The following is a 27,606-nucleotide window of genomic DNA, read 5'->3' as shown; positions in this document are numbered from 1 at the left end:
CCATATATGTGCATTCAAGCTATGGGTTTAATATTGATGACATCGGGGATCTCCATATACCTGGGGATACAAGGGACAAGGATGGAATGTGATGTCACAACAATGTGATGTGACAGGTCAGCTATAGACAGAGGGCGGTACACTCTGACGTTACTGACAAGATGCCATTATTATTGTAACTCTCATCTCATAATTCTGACATTATCGGCTGTCTATCTATTGACCAGCGTTGCAAGCTGGTAAAGACAAAACAGAATTCAAGAAGGGAACTTTCTATGAAACTCATGGATTACCAGCAGTGGTGTAAAGTAACTACTTTTTCCACCACCGATTACAAGTGTGCAAATGGAGATTATGATGTGCTTAGACCTGAATTAAGTCTGGTGGCTGTGGATTCCTTGTGTCTTGCGTCAGTGCAACCACTTTCCCACAATGTCACTTTTTGAGCGGTGGTCACACCGTCTCCATAGCGTGGCCGTGTGTGTGGGTGTGTGTGTCTGTCTGTATGTAGCCTCTGGTGTGTGGGTCTGTCTGTATGTAGCCTCTGGTGTAGCCTGAGTACCCTGGGTGACCAGAGAGGTGCTGTTGAGTCTAGCCTGCCCTGAGCATCAACTGCAATACACACACACACACACACCCCCACCCCACACACACAGGCACCCCTCCCTCCCCCCCCCCCCCCCCCCCCCACGACCACCGCTCAGTTCACACAGGTGTGATTTTCTAGTAGGGGTGGGTGATATGGTGATGAATATCTTTGAGACGATACAATGTCTCCACAGTCCACAATATGCCTTTTCAGAGATATTGTATGTATTGTGATACAATGAAGGGAGCCTGGTTGAATTGTTAACACAGAGATTCATTGCAGAATTCAATTTTAACCTGCATTTTGGTCTAGATCAGTAGTTCTCAAACTTTAAAATGTCAAGGTCACACCTTAACTCAATACACTCGTCCTAGACAATTCACCCTCCTGGACCCCAAACTGTGGAATAAACTCACTGTCGTACTTAGAACTAAAGACTCACTCCCTAGCTTCCACCATGGACTGAAGACTCACCTCTTCAGACTCCACCTAAACCCATAGCACTACTGTAACACTCCATTTTCCTGAATGACCATATATATGAAGCTAAATAGCATTTTTTAGGTTTTTTGTACTGATTAGATGTGTGGTCTACCTATGTTATTGTTTTTCTAGATTGATCTTCCTATGCATCGTTATAGTAGTGTTGATGTACTGACATATTATCTTGCTTATTATAGTGATGTATTACCTGCTTATTGTTTTTTTTGTTTGTTTTTTATTAGTATTTTATTGTGTTTTTTTCTTTAAAAAACAAATACACCAGCCCAGGGGCTGACACATAACAGGCACAACTTGATTGGCACAGGCGGATTACTGACAGATTACGGTCATTACAATGAGCCAATAACAAAACAAAACAATAACAGGGCAAAAAAACAATACAATAACAAACAATACCAACACTAGACAACAACAACAACAACAAAAGAGGGGGGGGGGGGGGGAGGCTATGCAGTTCATATATTTAACACGTTTGAGCGAGCAGGATACTGTGTTAGGGGGGGCTAGCCAGTAGTCTGAGATTATTCATTATTAGTTATTAGCGTAGGAGAGGAATCTTTCCCACTTTAGATTGAATTTAGATTACCTGTTTATTGTAAATCGCTTTGGATTAAAAGCATCTGCTAAATGCCTAAATTGTCAATTGTAAAGGAAACCAGAGAGTCTGGATCGCATGCACTTTGAGGACCACTGGTCTAAATGGTCTTTTACAATTTCTTTTAGTTTGTGTTACCTTGTAGGTGGCTGTTAGCCTAGTAAACGACCAACTTCCGTAATCCAGTATGGTTTCCGGAAGAGGGCGGTTTACGAGGCTAGGTGGCTGTACGGTTAAGTAACTTGAAAAACCAACATGAAAAAGAATCGTGATAAGATTGCATGTGTATTGTGATGCAGATTGGAAATATATTGTGATATTTTTCCATATCGCCCACCCCTACTTTCTAGTTTAATTTAGCGTCCTGTGAAGCTTGGCCAATGTGGGATGGGATGGGGCGGGACATACATACAAACAGACGTGGGACAAACAGACAATGGCAGGTGTAGGAGCGGTTTGCACCGTTCATAAATATTTGAAATTGAACTATAGGATGCTTTAGGTAAATAATGAACCTATCGCCTGAATAACATGCTATCTAAATGTCATTTTAACCTATTTGCATAAGTCAAGGCTTGGTCTAAGGTGGAGTCTGAAGAGGTGAGAGGTCAGATTACAGTGGTTCACCATCCCTTACAGCAGGGCTACTCAACTTAAGATGGCTCAGGGGCCACTCAGCAAAATACCAAAAGTACAAGGGCCACAAGCTAAAAATGACGGTCCTATTTTGGATGTTATGACAATGATCTTGTAACACACTAGTCTAAAAAAGTAAAGAAACAGACCTATTTCTATGTATAAGGCCAAACCTTATTGAACAAAAATATTGTCTTGATTGATTGATTAATTGATTGATTAATTGATTGATTGATTGATTGATTGAAGACTTTATTAGAAGTTTGCATAGGAAAAGGTACATGTTCATGATGGTACAGTTCACTGGTACAATGTCAACTAAAAGGAGATCCTAGTAAGCGTTTCTGCTTATTTGGACAGGAAACCATTTAAGTATCTCTTACAACATTGAATGACAGACAGAACACAGTACTATGCAGTAGATATTTTCAGAAAAAGAAAAAATGAATAACTAAGTAACAGTGCCAAAAATATATAGGCTATACAGTAGATAAATACAAAGAAGGGTCAGGGGGAGGGTAATGGGCTAGGTTTATTTTTTTACCAGTTACGAGCGGCTGCCACCTGTAAGTGATTTTTCAGGGCGATTTTAAAGGATGTTAGGGATTTACACTCCTTTAAGGCCTTCGATAAGGCGTTCCACATTTTGGTGGAATAGCAGGAGAAGGAGTTTGGAGAACTTAGGGGGTTTTGGAGAGAAAATGACATCAGAAATGATTTGTCCACAGTGAAATAGAAGAAATATATTTGACCATGAAGGGCCGCATAGACATGCTGCATGCTTGTAGGTCACGGACAAATTGTTATGGGTCCCTTTATTTTATCGTATTTTATTTCCTACTATTTGTTTTTAAATACTTATTTCAAAACATCTTCCAAACCCCCCCCCCCCCCCCCAAAAAGCAATATTTAGGTAATTTCATAAATTAGGAAACATATTTAAGAAGTAGTGAAAATAGCTGATTTACAAGCTCACTGTGAGCTTGTAGATCAGCTATTTTCACTAGTTTGGGTCCTGGGCAAATAACTCATTTCTCTTTTGGGTCTGAACCACACACACACACACACACACGCACGCACGCACGCACACACACACACACACACACACACACACACACACACACACACACACACACACACACACACACACACACACACACACACACACACACACACACACAAGCAATGTGACATAATTAGAACCACAATACCTCCAAGTAAACTGTTTTAATACTTTATTATGGTGTTTGTTATCATTTTAATAACAGTGATTCAAGTGACTGCAGGGTTCATAGTCTATCAGCCGTTGTGGTTTCATGAAACTAATGATAATAACATGTCATTCTTTATTAATGTCATAAAGAGATTGTTCCAACGTGATGATTCTATATTAGGAAATGGTGTAAAAAGTACATTACAGTTAAGTGCAAGAGTAAAAGTATCATAATAGTCTGATACATTTTATAGTAAAGTATCTCAATGTTTACTACATTTCTATAAATCCCCTAATATTAATTATCATTATTGTTGGCACTAGTAGTATTACTAATATGATTAATACATCATCATCATCATCATCATCATCATCATGTCTAACTACGTGATTCCAGAGTTACACTGATCTTCCATGGTAACATCTTCAGAGTACCAGTAGTGCCAATGAATGGAAAGAGTGTGTCAGTGAAAGTGTGTGTGAAGGTGTGTATGTGTGTGTTAGTATCAGGATCAGAGAAGGACAGCTTTCCTTTGTTCCAGTCCAGCTGGACTCTGATCTTCTTGGGGTTCTGGTTCACTGAGAGAACAGTGACTGACCCTGGTGAGGAGGAGTATGCTGTGTATTTACCTTCATATAACCTTATGCTCCAGTCTTGACCCCCTCCTTCTCCCTTCCTCTGATAAGACTCTGCTGACACACCCAGCCACCACCATGTACTGTCTCCAACCTCAACATCCCAGCTGTGAGTCCCAGAGTTAAAGCCCTCAGAACCCAGGACACGGGGCCAGAAGTCAAACCTCTCTGGGTTGTCAGGAAGCTGCTGTTCTTCTCCAACTCTCACACTGGTCAGATCATCAGACAGGATGAGTCGTGGATGGGCCGTGTTGGGGTCCAGAATGACAGGAGTGTAGGAGACAATGTCCTTCATCTTGTCCCAGACTCTGAAGGTCAGGTTCTTCAGGTGTTTGGTCTCGTCTATCAGTGCTCCTGAGACCGGCTGTGGGTCCTGCAGTGTGAGCTGGACTCTTTCCACTGTGGTCTTGTAGTTCTGCAGGAATGAGATGTGTTCAGCTCTCAGATCCTCCTCTATGGCTCTGATTGTGTCTGAAAGGGTTGATATGTCTCTGTTCAGACCCTCAATCTTCTCCTTCACCATCTGAGTCTTCTGCTGCTCTTCCTCCCTCAGTGCAGTGATCCTTGTCTTCTCTTCCTTCTTTAGAAACTGATGCATCTTCTTAAACTGTTCCTTCATCTGCATCTCTGTGTGCCGGGCCCAGACCTTAATGTGTCCTGCTGTTTGGTCACAGTTTGTTTTAACTTTATTAAAGACCTCCAGTTTATCTTGTAAAGGCTTCAGAGATTTCTGGACTTCCTCCTTGTGATCCAGTGCAGCTTCATCGATGGGTCTGAAACTGTGGTTGATGTGTTTTTTAGAATCTCGACACACAAGACACGCTGGCTGTTGACATTCCAGACAGAACAGTTTGAGTTTCTCAGCATGCAGACTGCAGAGAACCTCAGACCCTGTTGAAGCTCTCTGGTGTCTCTCCTGTAAGGCCTCACACAGGTTCTTCAGAGCCAGGTTTCTGCGTGGATCCACAGACTGTTCCTCCCTACAAAATGGACATGCTTTTATTTCCTTATCTTTCCACCAATTCTCTATACAGACTTTACAGAAGCTGTGGCTGCAGGACAGGATAACAGGATCTTTAAAGATGTCACAACACACAGGACAGGAATAATCCTCTTCTGGGCGAAATGCCCTGGATGCCATTTTGTCCCTGAATGAAGCAACAAACACTCAGCTCAATAAAGGAAATGAGTCAGTCAGTGGTGGTAACACTCCCTTCTCCTAGAATGTTCCCTTTGTGAAAGTTTCCTTTCACTTTAATCGTGGTTCTTGTTAAAGTCCATTCAGCTGACAGAGTCAGCAGCAGGTTCCAGTGGTCTGGGTCAGTATTCCCTCCTGTAGCTGTGGAAAGACAGTCTGTCCTCCTCACTGGAAGGTGCGTTTGATCTGAATGTGAATCTTCGCCTGTCTCTGTGTGTGTATCTGTCTGCATTGACAGAGAAGAGTGTGCTCAGTGCTGTAAGTTTCTGTTTCCTGACTCCTCTGAGTCAGAGAGGGGAGGAGCTTTGACACAGCACAGAGCTGTTGCAGCTCTCTCTCTCTCTCTCTCTCTCTCTCTCTCTCTCTCTCTCTCTCTCTCTCTCTCTCTCTCGCACACACGCACGCACGCACACACGCACGCACGCACGCACGCACACACACACACACACACACACACACACACACACACACACACACACACACACACACACACACACACCATCAGGGGTCCGCAAAAATAGTGAAACTAGCCTCTAAACTGTAGAGGGAAAAAAGCTAGACCAAGTACAGAGCCAACAGTGAGGCTGAAGGATGAAATATTATTATTATTGAGTGAGAAATTAAGGCATTGCATTGAGAGAGACAGGCGATAAGATTCACGTTGCACCCTTGAATTACTCTGTTAACTTTTAGAATCTTACATCATATCAAGCCACATAAATACAGTATGCACATCTTCCCACCTACCTAAGATAGGCTATGTTAAGGAGAAATATCAGTTTCCATCAGAACTGACTGAAAATAACGTTACAACTACTTGAAACCCAGCATCCCTATTCTGGGGGGAAAGTTCACCAAAAAATAGCAGATCTACAAGCTCACAACGCGTCACAACGTTTTCACCTGTACATATTTTGTTTTCCGATTGTATTGTATTGTGTACACTTCTGCTTTGGCAATGTAAACGTATGTTTACTCATGCCAATATAAAGCCCTTTGCGTGTGTGTGTGTGTGTGTGTGTGCGTGCATGCGTGCGTGCGTGTGTCTGGGTGGGTGGCATGGCAAGAGAGAGAGCTAGATCTCACACCTTTCAACAAAAAGAACATAAAATAGGCCTAAGGCCCTGGCGGTTTGCATATCAAATAGCCAAGGAACTACATACAGGCCTATTTTAATGGCTGTGGCTGCATATCTGCGGGTCTTTGAAAAAGGGTGAAAATTCTGGATCAGGAGACATGGTCATCTATACTATAATTTTGCGAATGTCTGTCTGAGTGAGTGAGTGAGTGTCTGTCTGTCTGTCTGTCTGTCTGTCTGTCTGTCTGTCACAGCGTTTCTCCTCAGTGGCTGGAGCAATTGATCTGAAATCGCATCACCATTAGCATATATACACACCTGACATAACTGTGAAGCCCGTTTGTCACTTTCACAAATCATATGCTGTATATTAGCATTTTTATGGTGTATCTACTATCTATTCTGCATCTAGCATGAGGCATATCTATTCTGCATCTAGCATGGGGCAACATGTTTAACCAGCTCTGTGTGTGTGTGTGTGTGTGTGGGGGGGGGGGGGGGGGGGGGGATTGGCTGGCCCTGTTACAGATGTTGTCATGTAGATCGGTACACAGTATCTCTGTAGCCTTTAAACGAAACGGGTATTTCTTACATTGATGCTCCTACATATTATGATGCAAGCACCAGTTAAAGTTACTTTCCATCCCTCATATACTGTGTGCACAGTGCACACCCCATAACCCACACACTGCACATCATTTCAGAGCTCATATCTTTGAACGGGTAAGGACTAGTTTGGTTAAATAACAGGAGACTTCTTCAAAAACAGGAGGGTTGGCAGGTGTGTGTGTGTGTGTGTGTGTGTGTGTGTGTGTGTGTGTGTGTGTGTGTGTGTGTGTGTGTGTGTGTGTTTTGATTGATTTATTGATTGATTGATTGATTGATTGATTGATTGATTGAAGACTTTATTAGAAGTTTGCATAGGAAAAGGTACAGTTTCATGACGGCACAGTTCACTGGTACAAGGTCTACTAAAAGGAGATCCATGAAAAGACAGCTTATTTCCACAGGAAACCATTTAAGTATCTCATATAACATTGAATGACAGACGAATAGAACACAGTAGGCCTACTATGCAGTAGGCAGTGTGTGTGTGTGTGTGTGTGTGTGTGTGTGTGTGTGTGTGTGTGTGTGTGTGTGTGTGTGTGTGTGTGTGTACAGTGTGTGTGTGTGTGTGTGTGTGTGTGTGTGTGTGTGTGTGTGTGTGTGTGTGTGTGTGTGTGTGTGTGTGTGTGTGTGTGCGCGCCACGCGTGTGCGTGCGTGCGCGTGTGCCGTGTGGTCAGTAGATGTCCTCATAGTGACACAGTTCCATGTTCTCGTCACTGACCGACATTCAGACCAATAGGAAGACGCGGACACATTGATTGACGGCGACTTCGTCCACTCACAATGCAAAGCACAGGCCGGGGGCGGGTTCCTTCTGAGGAGCGCTCGTTCATATGACCCGGTCCTTCCGGTTGCCGCAGATACAAAATGATATATCACCTCAAAGTGATGTTGTGCTGCACTGTACCAATAACTATGTTTTGTTGTTACAACGTTTTTCAAAATAAATAAAAAGCCAATTATTTTTGGTGACATACAAGCAGAAGTGATGCATAATGAATAACAAATAACATATGAACAGTTACTAGACCAAACATTTATTAGCCTTTCAATGGTTCCCAAACTTTTATCTCAAGACCGAAAAGAGAAATGAGTTTGCCCTTAACCCAAACTAGTGAAAATAATTAAGCTCACAACTTTTGTGCCGCATTGTCGAGCTTGTAGATCTACAATTTTCCCTACTTCATCTTATGTTCTTAAACATTTGTTCTCTAATTTATTTTTTCATTTATTTTAATAGGCTAGTTCTTTAATTTCTTTATGGAGATTATTGAGGGGGGAAAAAAGATTGTATATAGTTTTCAATTAATTAAATGTGTTGCTTTTTGGGAATGTTTTGAAATAGTAGTGATTAAAAAAAAAATACCCATAAAAATGTTTCGGAAACACGGAGATATACATTTTTTTATTTGGTCTCCAGCCCCGCCCGCCGGCGGCAGGGCAGCAGGGAGCAGGCCATTCGCCGGCTGTTATTGAATCGAGCGGCCCCTCGTCGCAGTGTTTTTGTTGTTGTCCTCATCGACAGTGTAGAGACGGTGTGTGTGCGTGTGCGCGCGTGTGTTATTGTTATTGTTGTTGTCGAAGATGATGGTGGTGATGATGATCCGATCACAGCGTTGACATTAGCAGCGGATGGACAGGGATGCACATGACTAAAAAGTACCTTTTATCTTCTCTTCTACAGCACGATCACGTTCAGAAACAAGCACTACTAAAGTAGACATGTTAGCTAGAGCTGGGGTTAGCCAGCAGCTATCGCAGGCTAACTTAATAACAATATGTAGGCTACTAAATGATGATGGCTGCAGCTGTCGATGTGTCTCAAGTGCTCATTCCGTCGATTACTTTTTTGTATGTGTTGTATGTGTTTTTAACATATCTTTTTGTTATGTTATGCATCAACGTAAACGTTGCATTGATTAAAAATATGTATAGGCTACTGCATTGATTTGTCCGATTAACTCATAAAGCAGTATTTTTATATGGTGGCATGCATACATTGTCTATGCCTACAAGATCACACCATGGCATGTTATTATCAAGGCGTAGTGAGGTTATTACAGATATACGTGCTATTATACTATTACACTAAAGCTATATGCTATTTTTAAACAATTATTTTTTTTGTTCATTGGATTTCGATTGATTGAATACGTTATTATTAACAGTTTGCAACAACACCAACAAAAGCTCAGAGGTACAGACTACAGACTCATGCAAAAGGATGCTAAAAGCATAACCCAAGATAGCACTATATTTCCAAAGGGGTCCATGTGTGTATGTATATTCAAAACATAATTCGTTATTAAATCGATTCTTTTGTTAGTAATAACTGTTTAATAACGTTTTAGAATAGTAATGATGAGGTTGACATTCAGGGTCGATGCTGTGCCTTGTTTGTGATGTTAGTTTATCTGGGCTGGCCCATTGTGTTGGTGTCAGCTGACCAGCCTGGCTGCCAGTGGCGTCAGTTCAGCAAAAGCTAAGGTATGGCAACATGACTGGTGGAAGGCGCCAGTCATACCATAGCAACAGGCATGATGCATTTATTTTAAGAAGTACATTTCATAATTTTCCCCCTGTTGCCAAGGTATAGCAGCTGCCATACATTGCCATACCCAATTGACGCCTCTGGCCTAGCTGCTTGTTGTCACCTCACATAAACTTTGTTGTTCCTCCTAGTGACCAGTGTGTTGCCATGTCTGCTTATTATAAGTATTCTTTTTTTCTCTTTCTCTCTGTAACGCTTGAAAATAATAGTAGGTTGGGTGTTGCCTGACTGCGAGCGCCAGACATCTCACACCACACTACGTGGGGGGAGAGAGTCTGAAATTGAGGGCAGACATTCTATTTCGGCGGGGGGGGGGGGGGGGGGGGGGGGGGCTGAAGCCTATTGACGTCACACACACACACACACACACATACACACACACACACACACGCGGCGGCGACGTGGCGTGACATTGCAAAAATACGTTATTTCTCATAACATATTATATGTCTGCATGTTTACGTTAGTGAAAAATGGTATTAAAACGTGATGAAACGGCACTATTGCATCGTTTATTAAAATAATACGAGTCGAGTCTGACTCTGCCATGACAGTTTTCACGGACCAATCAGAGTCCACTAGACTCTCACGTGGGCAGAGGACACCAATCAGAGTCCACGAGCGAGTCTCACGTGAGCTCAAGAGCTCTGTTTGGAGGGGGCTGGGACCGGAGCAGCCTACCACGTGCCCCAAGCATACAACCCTGATTGGCCCATTCAAAGCGCCCGCTCTTCAGGCGCGCAGGAAATAAAATAAAATACGTCCACACTACACACCACCCACCAGCAGGGGGTGGTGATGTGCGGACTGAAGTGTCAGGCTAGGTTGGGTGGGGGGTTTGGGGGGCTTGATTCTATAAAGCGTAGTTGCTTATTTGGGTATTTTTCCTAAATGTAACGACGGTTTCTCAAATAATTCCCCTCAAATGATTAAGGAGAGTAGTTCAAAAGTAACGCTTTTTACATTGTCCTTCACAGACTACTTGAAATTCACTAGTCATCTTTTGTTACAAGAAACATATGTGCCATAATTAGTAATACCACTCATAAGATTTCAGTCACACAGCACTGCTTTACAGACAGTTACTCAATTGAATTGAATGTTTGTGTTTCTAAATGCCTCCTCCTCCATATCACTTAATTAAAGAAAAACACATTATTTGATAACTTTCTATCATGACCCTACAGTCACCACTCGCCCTTATAGCGTTTGACTTGTAATTGTTACTTAATCATGTTTTATATATACAGTATTTCATTGCAATTATGTAAATATTAATTCATTTTTTTTTTTCAAATGTATGCATATACTGTTGTATTTAAATATGTTTTTACTTTGACATTTAGTGATATTATTTTTCCATTTACTAACATGAAAGTATATGTAATCCCAGACCAAAAAAATACAAATAAATGAAATAAAATCTGCTTGCATAGTAACACATTGCTACAATCGACCCCGGTCGGGCAGCCATATCCCATATCCTAGCTAGAAACATCTAGATAGATTAGCAATCTAATTTGTGACAAATAACATAGCATAGAGCAGGGGTTCCCAAACCTTTTTGTCTCAGGGCACCCCATAAATATTCTTTTTAATCCGAGGCACCCCTACATTATAATTTTCTCTCCCAGCACCTTATATTTATAGCATATCGTCGTTGTCGGGTGGAAACCGTTCGTTTTGTATTTATCATCTAAAATATGTACTAAACTAGTGAAAACAGCCGATCTACAAGCACACACCGGCTCACATCGCGAGGCGTTGTGTGCTTGTAGATCGGCTGTTTTCACTCGTTTTGTGCGACGGTCTTGTAACTTGGAAATACAAGGTTTCTGCCCGACATTGACGATATTTTAGTGATTATGTTGCGAGGAAAACATTGAGATAATACCCATTTTGGTTAGAACTGACTGAAAATAACTTTGTACTTCAAGTTTAAAATGATACTGAATATTTTTTCAAGCGTTCAAATAAATTCCAAATATTGTCAAATTATCTCGCGGCACCCCTGGACTGCCGTCACGGCACCCCAGGGTGCCCCGTCACCCACTTTGAAAACCCCTGGCATAGAAATACAATTCATCCAAGTTCAAATTTGATCAACATTTTTTACCAAAAACGCTTTGATCGCAGAGAAACACTTTTTTTCACGGCGACACTGGGCCGTGTCGGCCGCGATTCGAATTTTTCATTTACTTGTGAAAGTAAACACCCCGGATCTAGTGAATTTCCACAACGTGGACACGATTGTGGCTTTCGGGGCTCTTCAAAATAAAGCGCAGTGAATGGCGTCACACTGTCTGGATGATTAGAAAAATAATGGCGCTAGAAGTGTTAATAACCAGCTTATAACGTTAAACTAATCTTTCTATTTTATTTTATCTGTATTTATTTTTTTCTTTCAGGACAAGAAACACAATGAAGCCACCGTCACAGAGTCAGTCATCTCCCGTAAGTATTTTAATGTCTCTTTCTGGAACAGCTTATACACAAATGTACCAAATTAACTGAGTAAAGCCCTTTGCACACAGGCGCGTTTATCCGTACGGATAAAACGGACAATTTCACTTTTTAAAAAGAAAACAATGATTCTCTACGACCTCATGCACACCGGATCCGAATTGGCTGTGCGACGAGTGGCTGCGGACGTGCGTTTTTTTTCTCGGTCGAACCCAGTTCGATTTGTGCGTCTTGTCACAAACTCATCACTCCTTTTATGACTCCTTTTGGGATCCGCAGCGCCAATTCCGCACAGCATTGCACACCAAATCCAATGCGTTTTATTCATGCAGCAAACGAAAAAAAAACAAAAACGCAGCTGTCCTGTGTGCAAAGCGCTTAAGGCTTCATTCAAGCTCACAATGCGACGCGTTGTGGTCTTGCAGATCTGCAGTTTCCAGTACTTTTTGAAGTGTGTTTGAAACTATATTAACATTTCTCAACATGGAAACGATTATGATGGTTATGCAAAATTATTGCGATTACATCACATAATTGTGATTAGACGATTATGTAATAATTGTGACAGCCCTAGCCATAGGAGACCTTGCATCTGAACTGTACTGTCCTGTGCTTTTCCTATGCAAACTGCTAATAAAGTATTATTAATAGTAATCAATCAATCAATCAAAAACAACAACAACCAGACTCTTTCTGTCTTAGTGATTCTCAACCCTATTCATTTCAAGGACTGACTTTTTTAATTTCTATGAATGCACCTACTTGATCACACTGTTGCAGGGCTATAGCAACCTTAGGCACGGGTGCCAACATTGGCACAGGGGAGGGTGATCACCGGCACACTGGCAGAAGTGTGAGAGAGAACGTGGTCAATTAAATGAAGTTAGCTCATTTATAGCAAATTACATCTTGCACAAAATTCGACATTCATCTAAAACTCTGAACTCTGACTGGGGAGGGAGTCGGGGAGATAGGTGGATTATTGCTCTGGGTCTAATGACCGTTATAACAATGTCCTGCCGAATTGTGCCAATCAAAATATGTCAAAATATGTGTCATTAAAATGTATGTTGAAACATAAGCTGCCAAACAGCCACAAAAGGCATGCACATCCTGTGCCATGTAGGCTGGGTGCTGGACTAAAATTAATCAACAATAAAAGAAAGAAAAAGTCCGCACACCAAATTTGCTGTTCCCAATACTTGGTTTTTACTTAGGTGACGTTTCGAGCCTGGTGGCTCTTCTTCAGACCTGGGAACAGTGAATTTGGTGTGCAGAATTTTTCTTTCTTTTATTAAAATGTATGTTGACATTGATTGAAGACTTTATTAGAAGTTTGCATAGAAAAAGGTACAGTTTCATGACGGTACAGTTCACTGGTGCAAGGTTAACTAAAAGGAGATCCTAGGAAAGCACTTGGCTTATTTACACAGGAAACCATTTATAACATTGAATGACAGACAGATAGAACACAGTACTATGCAGTAGATATAGTAAAAATAAAATAAAAAGGAAAAAATAAATAAATAAACAGTGCAAAAAAATACATACAGTAGGTAAATACAAAGAAGGGTCAGGGGAGGCTGGGCTAGGTTTGTTATTGCCAGTTGCGAATGGCTGCCGCCTGTAAGTGGTTTTTCAGGGCGATTTTAAAGGATGCTAGGGAACCACACTCCTTTAAGGCCTTCGGTAGGGTGTTCCACATTTTGGTTGTATAGCAGAAGAACGAGTTTGAGTTGACTTTGGGTTGAACGTGATCTCTGGCGCTGCCTCTGGTGTTGTAATTGTTGACGTCCTTAACGTTTATAAAGTATTTTGGCACACTAAAGCCTCGATCAGAGTCTGCGGTGAAGAGCTATCCACCGCAAATTTTAGGTGGAAAGCTTTCCACCTCAAGTCAGAAAATAAGTGAAGGCCATCATAGTCAGTCACGGTGAAGTCCTATTCACCGTGACTGACTGGGTCAGGTCGACCAATCAGTGAACAGGGTGAAGAGCCTATCTGTCTGAAAGTAAAAACAGAGAGATGTGTCGGGACTCGCGGTGGAAAGCTCTTCACCGCGAGGAATGACGTAACGTTGTAGTTTCATGACTCAAAAAGACTACACGACTCTGATCGAGGCTTTACACTCTAGAAAATAAAAACATGGCACTTCATTTCAAAAAAGATTGCTGACCCCTGCACTATAGCATCACACACAAGCTGCAAAAAGCTTAGTCCATTATTATTGACATTATTTCCACCAAAACATGTACTTTTGTAATAGCATACATTTCTAAATTGTGTCGGTCGAGTGCAAAGAGACACCATTGGAGTTCCTTGTTGTCAGGGTGTATGGAAGTCAGAATTAGTACGGCACGGGGGGTGTAAACGATGTGTTTCTTTTTGTTTTGTTGTTTAAGGTCAAGGTTCAGAGCTAGTGTGTCATTTGAGAGCCTGACCTTGGTGCTCGTTGTGTTGTCTTTGCCCTGCAGGTGTTTGAGGGCGTCTACAGCAATGCCCGCATGCTTCATTTTCTCACTGCGGTCGTGGTGAGTCCTGTTACACACACGCACGCACGCACGCACGCACGCACGCACGCACGCACGCACGCACGCACGCACGCACGCACGCACGCACGCACGCACGCACACACACACACACACACACACACACACACACACACACACACACACACACTCATGCTTTGTGTATCGCAGGGGTCTTATACAGGGGGTCCTCGCCTCCTCTGAGTAACTGGGAGGGGGGGGGGGGGGCTGCACACAGTGGCGTCAGTTCAGAAAAAGCTACGGTATGGCAACATGACTGGCGTCTTGCACGCGCGTGAAGGCGCACGATACATTCATTTTAAGAAGTACATTTTATTTCCCCCCCCGTTTCTACGGCTGGATATGGCAGCCTGGAACGGTCGTTCAAGTGCAGCTAAACTTGGCATGTTAGTAAACGTGCCACAATTAACAATAATGTTAAAGTGACCATTTTGTTAAATTTTGCATTTGTAGTTATTTTACTGTAACAACATAATAACCAGAACAGATAGACAAAGAGACATTCATGGATTTATATTTAAAAGTAACTCTTATTTTTCCCCCTGGACCCAGGGTATGGCAGCTGCATACCCCTGCCATACCCAATTGACGCACCTGGGGCTGCCAAATCTTTGTGACAGGCTCTTTATTACATTAACCACTTGAACTCTAGCATCCCTATTCTTATTCTGAGGAAAACTTTAGCCAAAAATAGCAGATCCACAAGCTCACAGATTATATTTCGGCAAAGAGGTTTGGTGTGGATTTCCAATTTTCAGTAGTTTTACTTCTACGCTACTACATCTAAGAGGCACATGTTGTACATTTACTCCACTGCATTTATTTGAAAACTGTAGTTACTAGTTTTTGATTATTATCAGAAAACAATACCCACTTCAGCCCTGTATACTACATTTCGGCCTTTTGGAAATTGCAGATCTACAAGCTCACAATGCGTCGCTATCTGACCCAATGTGAGCTTGTGGTTCTGCTATTTCCAAAGGTATTTTTGTGCATTTTATACATTTGAAAACTTGATTACTTTTGATACTTTTAACTACATTTTGATACCAACATCGTTGTGCTTTTATTCAAGTAAAATGTAATTCTGAATTCTGAATGTTTACTTGTAGAGTATTTCTACATTGCAGTGTTGATACTGTAGTACAGGGGTTTTCAAAGTGGGTGACGGGGCACCCTGGGGTGCCGTGACGGCAGTCCAGGGGTGCCGCGAGATCATTTGATAATATTTGGAATTTATTTGGACAATTGAAAAATATTTAGTATCATTTTAAACTTGAAGTACAAAGTTATTTTCAGTCAGTTCTAACCAAAATGGCTATTATCTCAACGTTTTCCTCGCAACATAATCACTAAAATATCGTCACTGTCGGGCAGAAACCTTGTATCTCCAAGTTTCAAATGTGTACGTCTTTTGGTAAAGCAAAGCCCTGCTTCATCATACAAGACTGTCACAACAACAAGCACACAACAACTGTCACAACAACAAGCACACAACAACTGTCACAACAACAAGCACACAACGCCTCACGATGCGAGGCGTTGTGTGCTTGTAAATCTGCTGTTTTCACTAGTTTAGTACATTTTATAGATGATAAATACAAAACGAACGGTTTCGGACATACAAGGTTTCCACCCGGCAACGACGATATGCTATAAATATAAGGGTGCTGGGAGTGAAAATTATAATGTAGGGGTGCCTCGGATTAAAAAAGATTCATGGGGTGCCCTGAGACAAAAAAGTTTGAAAACCCTTGCTGTAGTACTTTCTTTCCCTTCATGTGTCATTGTGTTTGTTTGCAGGGTTCCACCTGTGACGTGCAGGTGAAGAACGGCACAGTGTACGAGGGCATCTTCAAGACACTAAGCTCACAGGTAAACGCACGGGTCGAAGTTCTCAGTCGTGGGGTGGGACGATAATCTCTGTTATCGTTCATCGTGATATAAAACACTCACACTAATCGTATCGTGGAGATTAAAATCTATCGTGAAATTATCCTCCATCATGCACTGGGATCAATTCACCTTTTATCTGTTGAGCTGCATATCCCTCTATACTTGGTAAAACAGACCTGGTAATAGTGTACTTAATTTTCTTTTATTTATTTTTAAATTCTCTACCAAATCATTGCAGCTATTTGAAAACTCAAGTTACTAGTTAACCTAGCAGCAGTTGCCGGCGGTGTTGCCTGCCGCGCCAACATTTGACCGTGTGTGTATTACGTCTGTCCGTATGTCCAGTTTTAAAAAGAGACGAATTATTTTCAGAAATGCGGACAGCTGAAAGTAAAAGTCTGTTGTGACTGCTGCTTATGTGGACTTCTGTGGTCCTATGTCTTTCTGTCTGTATTTTCTGTCTGTCTGTCTGTTGAGCGAGCCCCTAACCCCCTCGTACAAACACTATCGCAAAGTCTGAGTGGGAGAGAGACGGCGTGTGCGTGTGTGATAAATAAAGAAGAAGAAGAAGAAGAGAGTGAAACGAATGTTTCAAAGTAAACTTCACCGTGTAACAGTCTGGGGGCCTAATTAAAATACTAAAATGATGGGCAGATAAAGGGGAGCACACACTGGACGCGGGCGGCTGCGCAGAGTCGCCTCGCGGTATCGACGCACGTGAAGTGCCGCCCGGTAACCCCAACTGGGTGCGGCGCGCTGCCACACAGCACATCCATTTCCCCCGGTGGGGAGAACCATGGGGGCTGTGGCCCTCATTTATCAACGTGGTGCAGATCAAAATTTGGGTGTACACCGAAATTTAGGGAAGTCTCGACATTTATCATTTCAACTTGACTTTGACGTTGGCGTAGGGTAGGATCAAATCTCACGTCAAGTCCAGAGGTGGTGTAGGATTCATCCTACACCACTTTGTTCCATTGTAGACGTGCGGAGCAGCATTGTGTAACTATTTGACAGGCAATGGACACATGTATCCACTCGAAAATGTATATCCAACACAATAATAAATAATCCTGTGAAAATATAACATTTTATAAAAGTATATTATAGCCAGCTACATCATGGACATGCACGCCGATTTTATTTCCAAGTTACAATGACAAGCAATCAAAATCTAGCAACATGGAAGCAATCTACTGTTAAGTGCTTTAACAGTCTATATTTTAAGATTGCAGACCTGGCTCAGAACAAGCACATTATAGCCTACGAACGCATGCGAGAGCATTTTCGGGACCAGCGCGGCGCCGCTGTGATCTACCGTGAGGCGTGAGCCTCCAATTTATACAGTGACGCGAGTCCTTTTAAATATGGATACAACCCGAAGCTCCAAACCTGGCTGTGCCCAGCCCAGCGCACGCACGCTGCGGATGATTTATCGGGGAGAAGACCAGCCCGTGCGGGAACGGTACATGATTGCAAGTTCAAGCACTCAAACGTGCATTGTGCTCGTCGCCGAAATTGGGTTAAATGTATATCCAAAACGTAACTGTGGTGGGGTCTCTCAATTCATACAGTCGCTACAGTAATGTAGTAGGCCTACACTATGCTGGAGTTAATGATGAAACCCGACGTGGTGAGCCCGTGACATTCTTTTCGTGGACCGTGAGGTATTCAACTATACAAGTGTTTCCTATATGGAGTTATGTATTAGGGATAAAACCCACCCGACGCTTCAAACCTTCAGATTTTAACTGCCTCCTTGTCAGTATGTAACATTGCATGCACAGCATCCCGTGGTTTCAGGAATACATGATTTTGCTTTCTTTTTTTCTTTTTCTTTTTTGTAACCACTCAAACGCGCACTGTGCCGTCGCCGATATTGGGTTAAATTAATATATTCCATTCGTAGCAATGACTGGTGTGGTGTCACTCATGTAGGCTGCAAGCTTACTATACAAAATAAATGGTAATAATGGTTCCACAGTGAACCAAAATGCTGCTGGGCTTGGTGGTGTGTGCGTGCGTGCGTGCATGCGTGCATGTGTGCGTGGTCTGTGTGGGACGCGGACACTCTTCTATTGGCTTTCCTTTCGTTGTTAGGTCGTATTAACTCATTTGCTGCCATTTTAACATTGCACTGTATGGCTTTTCTGCCATTTTGTATAATGAATATTTTTTTTTATATTTAGATTTTTCCTAAATTCTGTGTTTGCACGACCATGTCATACATTACTGGAAATGGAAGAGGACAAGCTGTAGTTTCACGAAAAAAATATAATCTTGCATTTACGATGTACCATTCTATAGTTATAGCCATTTCAAAAACCTTGTTTTTTGATTTTCCGAGCTTGAAAATCAAATGAAAAGGAGTTATTTAAGTTTTTGTGAATGTTCTCTTTTCAAGGAAATAACTCACTTGATATCTGTCTTTATGGCTTCAGGCACTTATCAGATGAGTGTACTAGTGTAATAAGTGTAATTGTGTATAACTGGAATTGTGTAATAGTGCTGTAATAGGCCACATCTTGCCCTTAGGGCGTCTTACTTCACACAAAGAGAAATACGCTTTTTATATTGGACTGGCCCACGATGGTCTGCAGTACCTCCTCACACACACATGCACACACACGCACACGCACACGCACACACACACACACACACACACACACACACACACACACACACACACACACACACTCACACTAACTATACTGTAGGCTATACACATACATGTACATAATAGCAGATCTATATATATATATATAAATATATATTGCTAAGCAGGTGGGAATGGTACCCCCTCCAACTGTATTATGTTACCCATTTTCAAATGTTTTTATTTTATTTGTGACACTTGCTTTGGCGAGTACAAACCACTTGCGTTTTCTCATGTCAATAAAGCTCCACCGAATTGAATCTGTTGGGATCCGTTAGTGTGCAGTTGCAGTGGCGTCAGTTCAGAAAAAGGTAAGGTATGGCAACATGACATGTTGCCATACCTTAGCAACAGGCACAATGAAAAGTACATTTTATTATTTCCCCCTGTAGCCAAGGCATGGCAGCTGCATACCCCTGCCATACCCAATTGACGCCCCTGTACAGTTGCCATATGTAGTTGCTGATCAGGTCCGTTTCTATACCGGATGCGGAAACGTTTATGTATGTGATTGTGTAAATAACCGGATATTAGAACGGATCACAAGCATAGAGTTATTGATCACATCAAGAAGAACGCATTACAACATTACAATGCTGTGTGCGATACACATGCTGCAGCTGATCACACTCAGGGGGAGATGCAGGAGCGCCACGATGGATCGATATTCACTTTCTTTTCAGTCTGCACGTTGCGTGCAGGGAACGGGACACCGACACGGGAAGCACAGAAACTTTGGATGAAAACAAAGCAACTTACTTTCAATGAATCGTCGCGATTGCTTACTCCACTGTTCCCGGTGGGATCCATCTGTTAGCGTGCAGACACGGAGAAGACAAGGCTAACGCTCGACGAGGATGTCTTATAAGTTTTACCGACGCGAATAGAGATGTTGTTTGTGGTCAAATCAGCCTCCGGACACGACATGGTTGCTTGACCAGGAGTCCAGGACACGGGGGGACATATACTCTGCCGCGAGCAGTGCCTTGTGATCGGGATGTAGTCGAGGGGACCCCCGCTGACGTGAGGTGAGGTGCAGATGTGTTATCTATTTGTTGTGATGGTTTATTTTGGTTCAGGCAGTCATGAGGCAGAGATGCTTCCAACTCTCTCTAGTTGGCTGCAAATCTGGACAATAGTGTGGTGTGTGGGGTTATGAAGCTGTGGGTTGTGGAGGCCCATAGCAGATTATGGCTTTTGAAGTGAAAATGTCACGGGATTTTGTTTGATTTATGAAGAACGGTCTCATCGAGCTGAACTGTTTAGTTGTTGCTATAGGCTAGGCTGGCTAGCCTCCGCTTGGGGGGCTTCCTACATGGTGCCATTCAGATTGACTTCTGGCAACACTTCCATTGTAGGGCAAGGGCATTGGTGTTGGAATGGGGGTGTGTGTGAATGGCATGCATGTTGGAGTGAGGAGAAAAAAAAGAAAAAAGAAAAAAAAAAGAAAAAGAGCCTCCGCTTGGGGGGGCTTCCTACATGGTGCCATTCAGATTGACTTCTGGCAACACTTCCATAGTAGGGCAAGGGCATTGGTGTTGGAATGGGGGTGTGTGTGAATGGCATGCATGTTGGAGTGAGGGAAAAAAAAAAGAAAAAAGAGCCTGGGAAAAAAAAGACGCATTCTGTGTGCTGGAGGCTGCAGCGGTTGCCAGCACTGTTCCTTCACTGTTGATTATAATTATACACTTTTATTGAGATTTATACATTTATTACACTCTTGTTTTCAAACACACTCACTTTGATGTGTGATATTTTGGTTTCCTTATAAGATAGAAGGCTAAAACTTTTTGAGGAGCTGTGGGAGAGTCTAATTTAGCATTACATAATTTAAAAGCACATTGGCGGGATTCACGGGCGTGGCAGGGACGTACAGCGGGATTTTTACGGGATTCACGGCCATCGCAGCAAATGAGTTAAGGTCGTTCTAGTCGTAAAATCGGGGCGTTTCGAGAATAATTAAGGGCGTGTTATTTAAATTTCAGCCTGCACATTTATCAACGCTGAGATCAAATGTACGCCAGGTGTGTCTGTTTAGGACATTTTCGTAAATGCCACGCAAACGTTGCCCTACGCAAAATTTGGTGAAAAAAATAGACCATTTTTTACACTCCATTGATAAATGAGGGCCATTGTGTTTAGGGCTGTCACGATTATGGCATTTTACATGACGATTAATTGTGACTCAAATAATTGCGGTTAATGATTTAATTGTCGTTGACAATTACATTTCTGTCTGGCTTGTAGGCTTTGAAGTTGCACATGGTAGATATGACGCATAACCTAAATATACAAAGAAATTACTGACATATTTGACGTTGCGATGCGACACGTTGTGAGCTTGTAGATCTGCTATTTCCACTACTTTTTGAAAGTGAATGAAACTATAGGAACATTTCTCAACATGGAAACGATTATGACGATTATGCAAAAATAATTGCGATTACCTCAAATAATTAGGATTGGACGATTATATAATAATTGTGACAGCCCTAATTGTGTTCATTGTCTCCACCAGCCGAAGGCATGGGGGAGAGTATGTTTTCGTCCCTGTCCGTCCGTCCATGTGTCCTCCAGTTTGTCATCAGCTAATCTCCGGCGCCGTTGGACCGGTCGCTGCCAAAATGAGCACACAAACTCTCTGGATGCCAATTCAGAACCTCTGCCCCACATTTTTCGAATGGCCCCTGTTCTAGCACCACCGTGAGGCCGATGTTTTCAAAACACATTTCTGTACACTACTCCTACAGATTTTGTCCAAAAATCACGCAAATCGGTAGACGGTATCTCTACAGTCATGTGATCGACATGAATCTGTCTGATTGTCCATATTCCATCCTGATTGGCTGAGATTGACTTTCAAAGTTTGTAAGATTGGTCAGTTTTGAACAAAATGCCTCAAATCACGAACACAGCGTGCAATTTTTTTTGAAATTGTGCACACACATTCCCACTAGGCCGAGGAAGAAATGCCACTTTTCAAATCCGGCTCATGGTGGCGCTATAACAGGCCGCCTGGCCTGGTGGAGACCTGTGCTCGGAAGATCACTGCTTCTAGTTATTTATGAAACATAAATCTCTCCCGCGGAGCAGGTCTGGAGCTGACCTTCTACAGCGGGGTGTACGTGACGTGCATCGGCGCCATGACGCAGTTCGGCCAAGACGCCAAGAGCCTCATCGGCCTCTCTGGCATTTTCATTGGCTTAGGAGAGATCTTGGGTGAGTCTTCATAACCCGTGGTAGAAGAAGTGCTTAGATTAGTATATTATATATGTATAGCCCTAGGCTTTTTGTAAGCCTATATTAAAAAGTATTTGCATGAACATACAGTACCAAAGCAAAAGTACTCAACTCTTTCAAAAATTACCAATTCTTTTGTAATGTCTCCAAGCGTCACAACGTGGCTAGTTGTGAGCTTGAAAATTGGCTGTCATGAAATAAGGCATAAATTGTTAATGTATGTTTTGTGACAATAATCTCACATATTCAAATTGTAGTGGAGTACAAATATATTGAGTTGAAGCATAGACTTATTGAAAAAATGTAAACAAGAGTGATATTGACTTATTATTGTTTTTTCTTTAATAATGCTTAGTTTTCACTTTTGCAACACGTCAAACATTGAATATGAAATGTGTACGGTAATATTGTATCGATATTGAAATATTTGGCATGAATATCGAGATTGGTCCATATCGTGCAGCCCTACTCTGAAGCCCTGATTGCTCCCGATGAGCAGGTTGTATGAATGTGTGTGTGAATGGGTCAATGTAATCTATGTAAAACGCTTTGGAATAAAAAGCGCTATATAAATGCACCATTTACCATTTCGTCGTTATCGGGTGGAAAACTTGCATCTACAAGTTTAAAATGTATACGTTATTTTGCAAAGTAGAGCCCTGTTTCATCACACGAGGCCGTCGCACAAAAGTAGTGAAAACAGCCGATCTACAAGCACACAACGCCTCGCGGCGCGAGGCGTTGTGTGCTTGTAGATCGGCTGTTTTCACTAGTTTAAATCATTTTTAAAATGATAAATGCAAAACAAACGGTTTTGGACATACAAGGTTTCCACTCGACGACGACGATTTGTTTTTCTTGTGGGGGTCGGTTTGGGTTGCTTTTCTCGGCATGGCCAGGAGGGGGCGTGTTCGGGATGCTGAACGTGTGCAACCGGTTGGGGAGGAACCCCGTGGTGCTGCTGGGCCTCATCACGCACTTCCTGGCCTTCTACCTGATCTTCCTCAACATCGCCAGCGACGCTCCCATCGCCCCCGAGGAGGGGACCTCACTGCAGGCCTACATCACCCCCAGGTGAGGACCCCCTCCCCCTCCCTCCCCTAGGGCTGTCAAAATTATTACATAATCGTCTAATCGCAATGAGTTGAGGTAATCGCAATTTTTTTGCATATAATCGTCATAATCGTTTCCATGTTGAGAAACGTTAATATAGTTTCAAACGCTTTCAAAAAGTAGTGGAAATGGCAGATCTACAAGCTCACAACGTGTCGCGATGCGGCGCGTTGTGAGCTTGTAGATCGGCGATCAATGTTATTTAGTATATTAGTATAAAGTTGTCAAATATGTCATTTCTTTGTATATTTAGGTTATGTGTCATATCTGCCTTGTGCAACTTCAAAGCCTAAAAGCCAAACAGAAATGTAATTGTCAACGACAATTAAATCGTTAATCGCAATTATTTGAGTGACAATTAATCGTCATGTAAAATGTCATAGCGTGACAGCGTGAATAGCAGATCTACAAGCTCGCGAGCTTGTAGATCTGCTATTTTCTTTCTCCTTGTCTGTTAAGGAGAACTAGGAGTTTTTGTAGCTGTGTTAACATTTCATCGAGAAATTTAAATACAGTACGAAAGAAAGAAAGAAAGAAAGAAAGAAAGAAAGAAAGAAAGAAAGAATAAAAGAAAGAAAGAAAGAAAGAAAGAAAGAATAAAAGAAAGAAAGAAAGAAAGAAAGAAAGAAAGAATAAAAGAAAGAAAGAAAGAAAGAAAGAAAGAAAGAAAGAAAGAAAGAGGACAAAGGGGGTTACAGTCAGTGGTGGAAAAAGTACTCAAACGTTTTACTTAAAGGGGCACTCCACCACTTTTCAACCTATGTTCATATAATTGGTCCTCACTCAAAAATAGCTTTTCTTTTTTCTTTTTTTTCTCAGAGGAGGGCTGTGGGCAGGTCAGAAACCCATCGTCTTGTGACATCATCGATTGCCAATCCAGCTCGTAGTAACTGCAGGCTATTCTATTCCTGAAAAGTTGCAATTTTAAAGTGGAAGCCATTGTTCTCGCGATAATAAAAATCTATTTTTTTTTCCCAAAAATATTGATACTTTTTTTTTTTGGAAAATGATGATGTCACAAGACGATGGATTCTGAACTTCCCACAGCTCTCCTAGGAGACTTGGACTGAGTAGAAAAGAATGGTGATATTATATGAAGACAGGTTGAAAAGTGGTGAACTACTCCTTTAAAGAAAGGTTTCAATACTGTACTAAAAGTTGAAGTCTTGTATTCAAAAAATGCATATAAAAAGAATAATAAAAGCTCTAAAAGAGAGTGTGTGTGTGCGTGCGTGCGTGCATGTGTGCGTGCGTGTGTGTGTGTGTGTGTGTGTGCGTGCGTGCGTGCGTGCATGTGTGTGCGTGCGTGCGTGCGTGCGTGTCAGTGTACCAGTGGCGTTGCTGTGCAGCTTCCTGTTGGGTCTGGGTGACAGCTGTTTCAACACACAGCTGTTCAGCATCATCGGCTTTGTGTGGCGCGAGGAAAGCGCTCCGGCCTTCGCCTGCTTCTATTTCGTTCAGGTACGACATACAGTATAGGGCAGGGGTCTTCAACGTTTTCCGGCCAAGGACCCCTTAGTTGAGAGAGAGAGATGAAGCAGGGACCCCCACAAGCGGCCACAACCTCTTCATAGATTCCATATCGTTTCATTGTTTGACAGCTCAATCATCAGTGTATTTTGGATTCATGTCAATTTGTGTTTTCAGATATTTAACCACTTGAACCGTCAATACTTTTAAAAAAACTTGACATTTCACTCTGTACTGAGTCTGCTCTTTTCTCCCTCTACACCAAAGCTCTTTGCCGAAAAAAGCTTGTAGATCTACTATTTTTGGCTAAAGTTCTCAGAATATGGACGCTATATAGATATGGACGCCTCTAATTCAGACCTGGGCATTGTGCGGCCCGGGGGCCGTATGTGGCCCTTTGGTTCACTCTGACCAGCCCTTGTAGGGTTAATGGGAAATTACAAAATAAACACATTTTCAAATTTTACCTCATGCTAAACTAAAGCTGCATTTCTTTTATTTTTATTTTTATTTTTATTCACATACATATGGATGTAATGTGTACATCAGCACGTGTGCTTGATCATTGGATCATTGTCTCAATAACAAGCAGGTGGTCAGACTGGTCACACGTTAAGACGACCTGCCTTATCTTACCCATCAAAAATGGCTTAAGTGGCTAAAAAAAGAAAAGTTGATGCCGAATGCCGTGTTTTCAATTTAAGTATTTATTCGGAGGTGAAGCCGGGTGTTTAGTTTGGGGGAGTACATCTTGCAGGGAGCACTGCCTTTTGGCCTGGCCCTCCACAACATTTTCTGTTGTTCATGTGGCCCCTTGGAAAATAATAATAACATATTTTAGTTTTTTCCACTCTCTATGAAATCTCTTTGCCAAAAAATAGGCGATTTACAAGCTCAAAACGCGTCGCACCAGTCGAGCTGTCGCCAACTGGAAATGATGCGGTATGAACTGCCTTGAACGCTACTGCAGCCAATGAGAGCACAGGAGAGGTGTTTGCTAAAGAGCTTGAGAAACCCCTGTTTCTGAACAAAGCAGTCAATAGCAGTGTCGCCAGATGGGAAATGTTGAATTATCGTACCGGAGGCTCAGAATTATCGTATTTGACATGAAACATCGTACACAGCCAAAAAAGAGAAATCACTCGCGTAAAAACGTAATTTCACCCAAAAATGCGTCTTTAGTGTAAGAAACAACCTTTTTTAGACTCCTGCGTGACAAAAACGCATCAGATATGCTGCGTGGAGGCAGGGAACTTCCTGGAGCTTACACAAATAAAAGCCTGAAACTGGTCTGGAAAGATGCAACCGGTGTTTTTAATGCCTCCAAGTACAGATCTAGGGTCAGATTGACTGATTTCCTGGCTTATTTTGAGACGCCAAACCAGATCCCAGATCAGCAGCCAGGGAAAATAGCGAATTCACGCTCTTTTGGGTGATATGCCGAAATTATCGTACATTTGGGCATTTTTGGAATTATTGATCGTACATCGTACAGAGGGTCAAATTATCGTACAAATACGATAATTATCGTACGTCTGGCAACACTGGTCAATAGCAATGCTTACTATCAAAATATAGAACTTCAACTTTTCAACTAAAAGTATTGTGTTTTTACCAAGTAACATCACTTACAGCACAATCATTTGATTCGATTGTGATGACACCAATTAACTTGCCCTATTTCTTCTAGATATTAATAAATGAATGGATGGATGGATGGATGGATGGATGGATGGATGGATGGATGGATGGATAGATAGATAGATAGATAGATACCTTTATTATCTATCTATCTATCTATCTATCTATCTATCTATCTATCTATCTATCTATCTATCTATCGGATGGATGGATAGATCTCTCACATGGCCCTCTTCTTCTGCCACCATGAGGCCGATTCTTGCAAAACAATTTTTTTTACACTGCTCCTACATATTTTGCAAAGCGGTACACAGTATCTCTAAAGTCATGTCATCAATATGGATCTGTCCCATTTCCCATATTCCCTCCTGCTTGGCTACCATTGCCTTCTAAAGTTTGTGTATGCGACGTGACGGTCGCTTATCTCCCGATTAGGGAGTCTTAGGCCGCAATCACATATATGCGTGAGACATTTTCTCTGTCTCATTTGAGAATGAGGGGAGGCGGGGGAGTCCAATTCATTTTCTATGTAAGTCACGTGGTTTCATATCGTTGCCGTGTCTCTTGCTCAACCGAAGGCTGTCTTTTGGCCAAGAGATTTGCAAGAGACAAAAAAAACATGTGACCTTCATTGAGAATGAATTGGACCTCCCCCTCCTCTCCCCTCATTCTCAAACGATACGGACACGATAGCTGTCGCAAATGTCTGGACGGCGCTGTACTGTTAACTAGGGCTGTCCCCGACTAAGGATTTGTATAGTCGACTATGATTTTAGTCATTGTGTTGATAGTCGAATATTAGTCGACTATGGCCCGTCTTTTTAATTATTATTATTATATTTTAACCCTTTCTTTTACAATGGCGTATAAACAACAGAGGTGAAACACTCATTTAAATAACATGTCTTCTTGACTTTTGTTTTAATAGATAACTCATTCATTATTTAAGCCAAGGTTTATTATCATGGCCT

The 27,606-nt window shown here is 42.0% G+C and overlaps 2 protein-coding genes across 3 annotated transcripts in view; one reads left to right on the top strand and one right to left on the bottom strand.

The window, feature by feature from the left end:
* Positions 1-5,314, bottom strand: part of LOC308283133 (uncharacterized protein) — a gene marked incomplete at both ends in the record, with an annotated part of 11,119 nt that extends 5,805 nt beyond the window's left edge. Inside the window, one exon of the mRNA XM_080723514.1 lies at positions 3,941-5,314. Coding sequence (XP_080579640.1) covers positions 3,941-5,314 — 1,374 coding nt within the window. The remainder of the gene's footprint in view (positions 1-3,940) is intronic.
* A 3,271-nt stretch (positions 5,315-8,585) lies between these two features.
* On the top strand, positions 8,586-22,940 carry LOC308283429 (ataxin-2-like protein). 2 transcript variants are annotated; one of them, XR_013961922.1, is made up of 5 exons: positions 8,586-8,715; positions 12,016-12,061; positions 14,545-14,601; positions 16,423-16,494; positions 22,265-22,940. XR_013961922.1 is itself a non-coding variant. In XM_080723862.1 (4 exons), the coding sequence occupies exons 1-4, from the start codon at positions 8,699-8,701 to the stop codon at positions 16,537-16,539; spliced, it is 237 nt and encodes a 78-aa protein (XP_080579988.1). In that variant the 5' UTR covers positions 8,586-8,698; the 3' UTR covers positions 16,540-16,700. The 2 variants fall into 2 exon arrangements, 1 of the variants encoding a protein (XP_080579988.1); XM_080723862.1 differs by lacking the exon at positions 22,265-22,940 and having other exon boundaries at positions 16,423-16,700.
* The last annotated feature ends 4,666 nt before the right edge of the window (positions 22,941-27,606 follow it).

This window comes from Nannobrachium achirus (genome assembly GCF_963921795.1).
Source record: "Nannobrachium achirus genome assembly, chromosome: 4".
NCBI classification, from domain to species: Eukaryota; Metazoa; Chordata; class Actinopteri; order Myctophiformes; family Myctophidae; genus Nannobrachium; species Nannobrachium achirus.
This window is presented reverse-complemented; position numbering and strand designations above follow the sequence as displayed.